The sequence below is a fragment of the Folsomia candida genome, unplaced genomic scaffold, assembly GCF_002217175.1.
Source record: "Folsomia candida strain VU population unplaced genomic scaffold, ASM221717v1 Fcan01_Sc055, whole genome shotgun sequence".
NCBI lineage: Eukaryota > Metazoa > Arthropoda > Collembola > Entomobryomorpha > Isotomidae > Folsomia > Folsomia candida.
The window spans coordinates 273410-285512 of NW_019091247.1; the positions used below are offsets into that span (position 1 = coordinate 273410).

General features: G+C 36.7%; 2 protein-coding genes across 2 annotated transcripts; one reads left to right on the forward strand and one right to left on the reverse strand.

Moving 5' to 3' along the window:
* Positions 1-735: 735 nt before the first annotated feature.
* LOC110862354 (speckle-type POZ protein) lies at positions 736-1788 on the reverse strand. The gene is made up of 3 exons (XM_022111548.1): positions 1480-1788; positions 909-1051; positions 736-805 (listed from the first exon to the last, which is right to left on the reverse strand). Exons 1-3 carry the CDS (start codon positions 1786-1788, stop codon positions 736-738), a joined length of 522 nt encoding a protein of 173 aa, XP_021967240.1.
* An 8514-nt stretch (positions 1789-10302) lies between these two features.
* Positions 10303-11116, forward strand: LOC118433516. Its single transcript, XM_035845510.1, has 2 exons — positions 10303-10455; positions 10757-11116. Exons 1-2 carry the CDS (start codon positions 10335-10337, stop codon positions 11002-11004), a joined length of 369 nt encoding a protein of 122 aa, XP_035701403.1. The 5' UTR covers positions 10303-10334; the 3' UTR covers positions 11005-11116.
* Positions 11117-12103: the final 987 nt, after the last annotated feature.

Sequence of the window (12103 nt, forward strand, 5' to 3'; positions counted from 1 at the left end):
TTTATCTCACTTGGGGCTGAGTGAGAAATATGAGAAATAATGAGATAAACATGCAGTTAATGACTCCGTCCGCTAGGTGGCGCTAGTGCATGGCTCATAAATCTCACTAAATCTCATATTTCTCATGTCTCACTATTTCTCATTATATCTCAGTGAGATGAGATTTGTGAAGGTGAGATGAGATTTCTGCAACCCTGATACGGACTAGTAAGAGGTCTGTATTAAGTTTTAACCCCACTGGTAGAAACTTTCATGGGCCTTGATTTATGTACCTATGTATAATTTTGGTACCAAGTGGTAGCAAGTTTTTGTAATACCGAGAAATCAATGGGTGTCTGACTATACCAGATTTATTAGAGTGCATGAAAACGGGAGAATGTACATCAAATAACTGTATGCATATATGTATGCATGTATTTATAAGCATTTAAATTATTATTAAATTTATTTATTTAAATTTTACTAACAATCGAGCCTTTTTAAGTGTGTAGTTGCTATTTGAGTGGAGCGCAGAAGTGGAAGTAATTTTTACATATTTATTATACACAAACTTCCAGGATAAAACTAATAATGAGAATAAGATTGAATTTTCACTTACATAAAAATTGGTTTCCATTTGTTTTTTTTAAATAAATATTTAAATTACAAATCCAAGGGAAATTCAGTTAATAAATATGTTTGTACTAATATATAGAAAGATAAGTAAACGGCCATCCAAAATAATGGTGATGAAGGTTAAGGCATATCGTTGTCAACAATTAAATGGCTGGATGACACGTACAACTGAAGCAATTTTCCCGGGTCACTATTAAATATACCAAACAATTAAGAACAGATTACTTCCAGAAGTTACGAAGTTACGAAGTTCTTCCGACAGTGAGCAAAATTATTTCGAATTTTAAACTTGCCTTTTCATAAATTCTTCAATCTCTCCCTTCGCACCGGGCATCCCGTGCAATTCGGCAAGTTTCAACAGCTCTGTGCAATTTTCCCATGAGACGAGTGTCGGAAGAAGCTTATCACAAATATTGGTCAAGGATGTGAGTTGATACTATAAATAAAACAAAATATAGGCAATTGTCTTGATACACAAATAGTTTACGAAGAACAGAACAAGCTCCATAAAAATCATAACCTTGGTAACGCAATTTTTCTGGCAATATTTTACCACGCTTACAAACTCTCGACTACGTTGCAACTAATTTTATGATACAATGAATATTGGTACAGTACGAAGGAATCGTATCGCGTCGAAACATATTTTTTTTAATGTTCAGCGAACCAAATATTTATTAGGCTTGTAATTGCGCAGGTATGCAAATGAATTTTCAAGCGAATTTATTCGCGAACTTTGTGTTTTGCTAGCTATGCTAAATCGGAACGAATATCCTCAACATATGTACATATGTAGGTATGTATGACAGACCATGCATGTACACCAATATAATTATGTAAATGTATGCATGTAAATGCACCCACCTTATCAGCTGCGTTGACAATCTCGCCGTAAAACTGGCCCCATTTTTCATCCATTTCGTCCGTGTAGACGAACTTTAACAAGATTTTGAGCGCGTCGCCCCCCATGTCGACCAAGTTCACAACGCCGTCCGTCTTCTCCTTCATCTCGGCGGCGAACATGGCTGCAAAGACGGCGCTGTGCATGGAGAGGATCAGCCTGTGCGCCACGACACGCTGACCATCCCGCGTCATGAAGGTCACATCAGACCACTCCCCGCTTTCCAGCATGGCCAGGGCGATCTCCTTGTAGCGCTGGGAGCTTTGATTCATTCTCTTCGCCAAAAAAGATGGCGACAGCAAATCCGAATCCGAAATGGCGTATCTCTGTTTCCCAAAAATCTGGAATTTGATAAATACCTTCAACAGACGGTTGCCACCGTGCTGAAAAATTGAGCCGAGCGTTCCATCAGGCAGCGGAAAAGTGGTAATATTGCATTTCATAGGCGCCGTACTGGCCGCTGTGAATTTGTGTATTCCCAAGACTAGGAATTGTAAATATAAAATTATGAAGGATTAGCAAAATTTATAGTGTCAAAATATTTATAGTATTTTGATCTCAGCTTTTTCAGTGGCTTGGATTTCTAGTTACAAAATTCGAATTAAGATTATACGAAGTTCTGGGAAGAAATTGATCTTTTATCACTTCAAAATACTCTATTTGTTACAAAAATCATGAAAGTTAAGTAATTTAATAGTAAGATTTTCATGAAATCACGTGTAATTTTGTGCGCGTGTGACTGTCTATGCAAATTCTCGACTTTTTGCAAGGGCAATGGAATTCGAAACCTTTGAAAAAACGGAGATCAAGACTACTTTATTTTGGCAACATATTTTCCCGATTATGTACGTTATCTCATCATAGATAACCTAATTGTTTTATTTTTGTCCTTACAAACCGCATATCTCCAATTGTTATCACCCATGACGGAAATTTGCAGCTCGATGGGAATCTCTTCTGTCCCAGAGTATTCTACCAATTGGACGTAAAAGGCGATGGACAACGGGAAGCGTGCATTGTTGTTGTTATCGGGAGACAGGAAAAATTTCCATTTTGAGGCCCTGTCGATAGTTGAGCCGATAGAGAAGGGGAAAACATGCGTGTCTCTTAAGTTCGGATTAGTGGCTAGGATCTTCAGATTTTCAAGATTCCAGGTAAATCTCTTGACCTCGTGGTCCACCTGGGAAAGGAGAAAATGAATAAAATAATTTTTAAAAATATGTAAAAAAAAAAAAAAAATGTGCGATGAATTAAATTTAGGAGTAAGACCGGTTTCGCTATAAAATTCAATAAAATTTGCTCACATGAGACTTAGCGATCACTGACATGATGAAACTTTGTATGTATTTAGTGAAGGCACAAACTATTAATTATATGTATGCAGATGTTCAGTAAAAATTGGCGAATATGTATGGTGAAATTGGCGAAGTGTGAAATGTAAATGTGCAACGTAATATTTAGTTAATTTATGAAATGACGGAGGGATGTGGAATTATAAGTTATAATTGACAACGGATTAAATAATTACTTTGTATTTATTTTAATACGTACTTTCTTTGTGTTCCGCAAAGGCTCGACTGGATAAGAAATGACGACGTGATTAGCTTATATAGCTCCCGAGAGGACTTTAACTGAACCACGGACCACGGTTAAATTTTACATGAAAATTCATTTCTAATATGCACATGGTTATATTGCTCCACCACCACAAGCGTACCTAGTCTGATCACATGTTCTGTCCTACGCTTCCTTCGACTAAATATATGTAGTTGCAAGTGAGCCTTTTCTTCATGCTACATCACGATTATGTACATATGTAGCGAGTTATGTTTTAAAAATCAAGCCAAACATTAGCAATCGTATGGCACCCTAGAATATTCACTTCGAGACAAAATATGTATTTTGAGGGCGAAGTAAAACTTTTAGTAAATTTTCTATCACTTGTTACTCCACGTGACGAGAAAAAGGCGCACGTGCGGAATTTGACCTCTATAATTTTGCCTCCAAGAGGCCATTCAACGGAAAAACAAATGCCACTTGATTCCTAATTTTTGGCCAGTAGTTGTGTGGACAGGGGAAAGTAAACGTTTTGAAAAGTAATAATCTGGTCAGGAATTTCATCGGCTTTCAAGTGATAATTTCATTTTTTGAATAGTTAATAGAATGGCTTTGTTCCATTTAAAAATGTGATGAGGTTACATATGTATACCATACACTCCGTGCTGGTACAGATTTGGGAATTAGTTCCTCCCCGATTGATAATAAATACTTTGTTTCTGAGCGGTAAATTTTCATTCCCACAACGGTATTTCATACCTTAATGTAATGCCTTTTATTACCGTGTTGGTGAAATCATACATTTACTCCGGCTCCAGTTGATTCAATTCAACACAATTTAGCTAGGCGTGTACACTCATTTCTTTAACAGGACGAGACATACGACGGAACTAGGTATCTAATATGTCCCATTAGCCATCATACAACAAAGCGACCGATCCTGAGGTACATATTGTTCCTGGAAAGTGGATGTAAAACAACACGTTGTGAAGGACGTGCTGAAGTCTAACGCCGTCTTTCGTCCGCAATAATGGCATCATGAACCTTTCTCACATCATCACAACCGTATCATGGCGACAGTATTGTATCGATGCTGAGCATCATAACTTTATCTCTTAAGTCATCCGTTCTATTTTCTCCTCCGCAGACATACGAATGTAGCGTGATGAACATTTTTTATGATGCGGATGATATAAATCGGTCAGTAAGTTGAAGTCATGATGAAACAGAAGAAACAAACGACAACAAACTAAACCGATCAGCACGTTGTGATATAATGAAATGAATGTGAGTAAAAATTACTGCATGAATTATACAATTAGAAATGCAGCGTTAAAATAATATGTACGTATACCAAGCGGTATTCACATTTGTAAATGCTTAAATTTGTCGAAATGTAGTAAAAAGCGGATGCTGAGTTTGAGAGGATCTTTGTCATCATTTCGACCCAATTTTTATCAGGTCACACTCTTAGAAATGCAGTATTAAACAGTAAAAGCACTAACTATATATTATGCATGCATGCATGCTTGCATATGTGTGTACGTGTAAGTCGCGAAAATATGCAAATTATAGGATGCTGTTTTGACCTGAGGTATTCTAATTTTTCGGGGGTGAAGTAAGATTAGGGTTGTAAGGACACCCCGTCAGAATCTTTGTGATGGGTGTGGTCATAAATTTAAAAAATTATTTGTTTTTTTAATGCGTTGTCACACATTGAGACGATTCTTATCCATACACGGGTGTGCCAATTGCCATGACCCCCAGTTCCCAATGAGGAAATTAGACTTTTTGGAAATATGAGAAAGGTGCTTACTTACTGGGCCCACTGTAGCTGTAAGTAGCTGTTTTCTTCGAAACGGCTAGAGATAATGAAAATCTGATGAGTGCATTGGATTCCCCGTGCGATTTTGCATAACAACCACGAATCAGTTTTTTACTACTTGCAAAGAAAATTAGCATGGAAAATATTGATTGGAAGCGGGCGGCGAAAATTTTTCTCTACAAAAATGGGGAGAGAAATGGCGAATTTTAGAAGTGTGGCAGAAATCGAACGTGCACTATAATTTAGTCCAACGGACTATAATAACGTTCATGGGGACCGGGTCGACTAAGAACAGTCGAAGAAAGATTTTTTGAAATCGTACAAAGACCACACCCATCATGAAGGCGTTTAAAGCTGGAATCCGAAGAAATTCACGAAATTCCAACGGAAACCAACCTCACAGGTGACAGGATAGAAGCAGATTATCCAATGAGCGTTCAAATTGAACCTTAGACTTAGGACTTTGAAATGTGGTACTTGCCACATGCCGATCATTCCCCAAAGGAAGACCAGATTAAAGAAACCCAGGAGTAACTTCAAGCGGGACGCTCAGAAAAACTGAAGAGGATTCTATTTACAGATGAGGAGATTATCACATCAGAAAAATCTTTTAACAAGCGAGTTGGCCTAATCTACGCCAAATCTGTCAGAGACATCCCCAAATATAGACAAAAGGTCAGAAAGCCACATTATCCAGGTTTTGTCATGATTTTGGTAGGTGGGAGCAAATTGGGGTAATTCCTCTACATTTTTTTGAAACTGGGGGGAAGGTGGGGGGATCAAATTTCTTAAAATACTTTTCGAGTCCGTGCTACATCCCCTAAGTGAGATCCAATTCATTGAAGTCGACAGGACCTTGGAGTACGACTCAGCAAGAGCTTATAGTAGAAAAAATGACCCAAGCGTGTGTAAAAAACAAAATTCCGAACTTTACATCCACTTGGAAATGGTAATTCTACTTTCAGGATTTGAATCTCCGGATTATGAAAAATGGTCAAAGTTAGGGGCAAACGTATGTTCTAAGTCTCATAGAAGTCTAGGGATCCGAAAAAATTTTTTGACTACGGAATGGAACACTATACCCAGGAATTAGTGCGTGCTTCAGCAGAGGACTGCAGGCGGTTTCTATAGCGCTGCGTTAGCGCCGAGGGAGGAAATTTCGAAAACTAAAAATTGTTCTCTACTCTGAAATTAACTGGCTTTCAGTTAAAATTAACTAGAAATTCGTAACATAAAAACTGTTAAAGTCACAGGGTTTCATTTCACTTACAGTTTCAGTGGGCCACCTAGTACGTATAAAATGACCCGATTTATAAATATGTACATATGTATGTACATATTTATAATCCCTACATAGTTATGCTACCTATGTATGTATGTATCTAAAACCAAACCACTACCAATCCGGTAGGAAATTATTACCAAATTATTAAGTTATTTTCTACTATGGAGTACATACATACATACATAAGTAGGTGAGTCAGCCAGATTTTTAGCAGTGTATTTTTAAGTGTACAATATTGTACATATTTAACTCTACTGGATTGTTTTACAGTGCATGTCCAAACGAATCGGGGAAGACCTCAGTCGTCTTCAGTCACTGAGACTTACTGAAGAATACAGAGCTAAACATCAAAGTTTCACACTAGGTCAAGCAAGGGAGGGCTTTTCCTGCAGGAGACATTATGTACTCATGCTTTAGTTAGTTACTGAAGAAAATGCACTGACGAACATTTTCTTCAGTAAGAAATGCCTGAGTGTGTCTATGAAAGAGTTTGTCGGGCATTAGCGTATGCATTCACAAATCTGAACTCTCTGCTTAAAACTATGTATGTACATACATTCACAATCGAGTAACTAGTATTAAAGTTATGTATATGGAGTTATGTATATGGAGCAACTGTAATGTAAATATGCAACATGTGCAGTGAGTGCATGATACTTTTAATAATCTGATTTACTTCGGAAATTTGGTGTATTGTAAGTTTTTCATTGCTATTATGCATCTTGACGGAAGATGGTGAGGAATATGTATGTATGTATATGTATGTATGCATCTTGGTGAAATCTAACCGATGTAACTGTAACCGATAACCACCCATACAACTGCATCAGTAAGTAAAGCAACCATTATGCAATACAGAATTTAAACGAGAAACTTCTCCAGACTGAGCTCTGCTCGCATTCACTCTCACTAAATCTCATCCCTGTAAATACACTGTGTCCAAAAAGTCCTGACGCATAAAATACGAGTAATTTTTATTGGCTTGTAGAAAAGTGGGAAAGGAAATAATTAATTTGAAACATTTGTTTTCAAGTACCCTAGTAAGTTGTGTGTCCACCGTCGTTGGTCATCATTTGGTCCACACGTGTTTTAAAGCTTTGGGCCAACTTTTGTAAAAGGTCAACCGGAAGCGAATTCCATGTGGTTTGGAATCGGGCCTGTAACTCTTGTCTTGTCGTGGGAAGAGGGTCTTGGTATGCTGAATCCTTTAATATGGACCATAAATTCTCGATGGGGTTCAAGTCAGGAGAATTTCCAGGCCACACCCCTTTTCCCCACACCGTTTCAAATTCGTCCTCTAAAATCTTCATCGTCGACTTTGCGGTATGTGCTGGAGCCCCATCTTGTTGGAAAACTATATTATTTCGACTGCTAAATATCCCACTGCTCATAGCCTGAGTATAGGTAGGCAAAATTTTGGTTTGATAATAGTTGGCGTTGATGGTTTGGCCCTGAGGAACAACGTGCAGTTGCGTGACGCCTCCGGCACAGAAGCCACCCGCCACCATGATCTTAAGGCTGTGTTTTGGCCTTAAAATCGGAGGAACGTCTATTCTTTCTTCTGTTCTGTATCTACGATTTTGAGAGTGACCTTGGCCGTGGAGCTCAATCCATGTCTCATCCGTAAATAGTATATTGGCCCTCAATTTTTGACCACGCGTCCCCGGCGTCAAAAATCCAGTTTCCTCCACCAACTGTCCAAATTTAAGTCTGTCTTGAACATTTTTTTTACTTAAAAGAGTCTTCTTTTGGCTCCGATATGCAGTTTTACCCCATTTTGTTGTCTTGAGGTAATTGTGCACGGTACTTTTTGAAATATTCTTATTTTTGTTCATATACCGGGGAGTGGAATTCAATATTCTTGCGGTTTTTCGTACAGATGCTCCACATTTTCTATACATTTTGGACTTTATTTGACGTTTTGTGGTAGGCGAGAGTACTCTTGGTCTTCCGGATCGTTTTCTATCTGTAAATTGTTTTTTGTTTCTCCACCGGCGAACTGTACTTGGAGACACTTGAACTTTTTGACAAATTTCTTTGGTGCCATACCCTTCGCTGAATAATGTTTGTATTCTAACTCTTTTATGTTCACAAGATACCTTGACCTTAGGACCCATTGTGGAAAAAATATAATTTGTCGGAACTTCCAAATATAAAAGTAATCAACAAAACAACGAGGCAAAACCGCGCGCGGGACGACAGCGTCAGGACTTTTTGGACACAGTGTACACACATAAATATGTACCAAGAAAAATTCATTGTGATTACCGTGATAGGAAATTGCTGACGTTTCAACTGATGTTGATGATGAGATGGTGTTTTACTGAAATTACGTATTTACAGTTCATTTTGTAATTATTGCATGACTGTGTTACATATGAAATCCTGACCGTATGTAGGTTAAACTTTGGAAAATATCTTTTTTTTATGTTGTTATGCTCTAAAATCGACATTTCGATAGATTTATGAAAATGTATTTATAAACCTTTAGAACCAAGATATAACCTAGGGACTGTGCAGAAAGCATATGATCGATTTGAGGGTAAAGGCATCCTACCTGTCCCATGCAAATTATAACATGGGGCGTATAAGTCACAGTCGGGTAGGGGTCAAAATTCTCCGAAAGTGGATCGCATCCTTTATTTATGGCCGTGTGGATACAAACATACCTACAAATTTATGGTAATTCGTTAAACGGGAATTTACAGTATGTAACAAAAGTATATTTCAGTTTTTTAATTTTCGCCAAGGCGGCGATTTTAGACCTCCAACCTGTCCTGGGCGAAAAATTCCTGTGGGCGCCAAAAAAATCGTACACGGTCCGACCAAAGCTCATTATTCTATCGTATAGACAGTGCGAAATTGGTCACAAATATTGCAGCATATCAACCATAAATTTAAATAATATTCATTAACCTTGTAATTTTTGAAACTCCAACTGTCAATGTACATATCCGATCTGCCTACAAAATTTCGACACATTTTCATATACTTCGATGAGACCCATTACAAATGGTGTTCATTCGAAGATACCAAGCCTCTACAGTGTTCTTGGTACCAGGAGTGGAATTATTCAAATATTAAGTAATTATTTTGTCATTGGCTACGGAAAGAATAAACGTTTTAGTCGATTTAAAATTAATTGTTTGGATGTATTTATGCGACTTATTTATTTTGCAATGAAATAATTTTAGTTTTTGGTTTCTGGATAAAGCAGTGAAACAATTGAAATCGAAGTATATATACTTCGATACATATATGTAAATAGTTGAATAAAATTGTTGTCACATTGTTACTGTTTAAACAAGTAAACAATTTTCATTGGCGATGGAAGAAATAAACATTTTAGTCGATTTGAAATTAATTGTTTGTGTTCATGCGATTTGTTTGTTTTACAATTTAATTATTGTATATTAAATATATTTATGTATTATGTTGGGTATGATATTTGAAGTTACATACAAATTTCTCCTACATTGTTAACAACCTAGAAGAATGACATAAATAATTTAATACGCTAAAAAAATGGCAGATTCAAAACTATCATTCGCAAAAATATTTGACTTACATAAATTCACTTAAGGCATACATCTACATATGTATGCATAACTGTAACCCCCAAAATTACTTTAATACTTTGTGTGATGCAAGCTCGGTTCGGTACTAACGTGTCCCGCAATTAATACGTAGAAATTATATAAATAATTGCATAAACTCACATAACGGTAAAACCGAGAAAAAGACAATTCATAGCTTCCACGAAGTGTTTCTTTCCAAGTAAATAATATCCCCAATTTATTTATTACGGGGATAAACTTCAGAATCAATTGAGGATAAAAACCTTCAAATCAGGCATTCTAATCTTGCTCAGTATTAATTTATTGATTCTTTCTCCGTAATTGTAATTAGACCCGAATTAAGGAGTATAATTTTTCTGAGTGCTCAACTAATTAGCTAGATTTAAAGATAATCCTCACATAGTGATAACAAGTAGTGTGACGGAAGGATTGTGTGAATCTCAATTGAGTAGTTTAATTTGCGTCAGACGTTCCTGAAAATTCGGCAATATATAAGGCAGTCGGTCAGCAGGAAATTTTACACTACCTTTTCATCCACAGTTTGGTCAAGCAACACATTTTTGCCTGGACAAGATGACATACTCCCCCATTTGGCAAGCCTTGATTGCTGCCGGGATAATCCTGTCGGTCACCAAGGCAACTCAGGCAGCTATAAGCTTCGAATATGAAGGCTTCACCGGGGTTGATTTTACAGGTGAATGTTTATAAATTTATCAAAAATTTCTAAATAAATACATATGTAAAAGCGAAAATTAGATTTGGGGGAGAGATTTTGTCGAAATTCGTCACCCAATTTTTCTCACACCCCTTATTTATTTACCCAAAATATGTATGATATTTTGCAGGTGAAGGTTTATAAATTTGTCCAATTTCTGAAATAGTGTAAAAATCCGATATTCGGATGCTGTCATTTCAAAATTTTCACCCAATTTTTCTCACACCCTTTATTTTTTTAGACAAAACGTGATTAGTTAAAAAAATTGAATTGTTGCTAGGAAGTGGGATCGACACTAGCGTGTCTTCCCAGAACCCGAACGGCTGTGCTTATATTGACCGGATTTTGGACTTAAAGATGGTCTCTTTCAACACGTACGGCCGTTGCTTGACGCTATATTCTGAGCTGGACTGTAAAGGAGAGCAGCGTATATTTAAGGGGATCTATCCCGACCTGGCCAAAAAGGGGTGGGCAAATAAGGCGAGATCCATTGCTCCATTGCCCGATAATTTAGTTTGTCTCGGATAAAGGAGTAAAAAGCAATGAGATGGAAGATTTGGACGTTTGAAGTCAAATTAATACGTAGTGAAGCAAAATTTTGCTTCACATTATAGTATGTGTTTGGGGAAATGTACATGTACGAAGAAATAAATAATGCATAAGCAATTTTAAAATGCTTATCTATGTGTTGTTTTTGAAGGATATTTGCATGCATATCTTTAGTTTCTTGTAGTGGAGGTCTCCCAGCGTATGCACTACTCTATTAATTAAATTTGTCATCAAGCGATTCCAGTTCGCTTAAAACCAGAGACCTGGGAGACCTTCCATTATTACTTGGTACTGATACAATTTATACAATGATACAATCAACTGATACTGATTTTTAACGAAAGGTACATACACATATTGGCTTGTATTTATGCTTGGATTGATTTGCAGATAAGTGACATGTGTAAGAATAATTGGGTCATTTACATATGTATATAAGTATGCATGTATGTATGTACATAGGCATATTCACTAATCCTGATATGTCATTGCGCTTTAAACTGCATGCCCTTTATACGTACATATTCTCATACTTCACATTTCACGTGCATTGTAATTGTTAGGTTACCGGCCCTTCCATTTCATCCATTTACATATTTACTTTACACAATTCGTATACATACATACATACATTTCAACTTAAACATATGTAGATGTAAAATTGACCAAGGTGGATAAACGACGAAGAAATCATCTGAGGAAGAAATCATCTCCTTGACATTTATTGACCCTGATGGACACGCCACGCTTTTTCGGCATCTCAACAAATTTATGTGTGTATGCAAATATGTATGGTTAAGTAATTGAGCATGCATGCTGATAACCTACTTTCCTTAATTCTTATTATGTAATAAATATGTATATGTATATCTATCGTGACATTCATATGTCAGTATAATAAATATTGTATGTAAATGTACAAATTTAAGTATGGAAATTACTTATGTAGATTTACTCGGCTCGTACGATGTTTTTGGGAGTGATCATAAATTATTAAGCAGTTGTAAGCTCGTCATTTTATAAATTAAGTCGATTTCTTTTTCAATGTGATCAATAAGAACTGGGTGAATCAATATTA

Bases quoted from the DNA above. Each gene is read 5' to 3' on its own strand.
- LOC118433516 (XM_035845510.1), top strand. From the start codon at position 10,335: ATGACATACTCCCCCATTTGGCAAGCCTTGATTGCTGCCGGGATAATC. The intron at 10,456-10,756 runs GTGAATGTTTAT...AATTGTTGCTAG, and splicing joins CACCGGGGTTGATTTTACAG to GAAGTGGGATCGACACTAGC.
- LOC110862354 (XM_022111548.1), bottom strand. From the start codon at position 1,788: ATGAATCAAAGCTCCCAGCGCTACAAGGAGATCGCCCTGGCCATGCTG. The intron at 1,052-1,479 runs GTGGGTGCATTT...TTTTATTTATAG, and splicing joins TTGTCAACGCAGCTGATAAG to TATCAACTCACATCCTTGAC. The intron at 806-908 runs GCAAGTTTAAAA...TATATTTAATAG, and splicing joins ATTGAAGAATTTATGAAAAG to TGACCCGGGAAAATTGCTTC.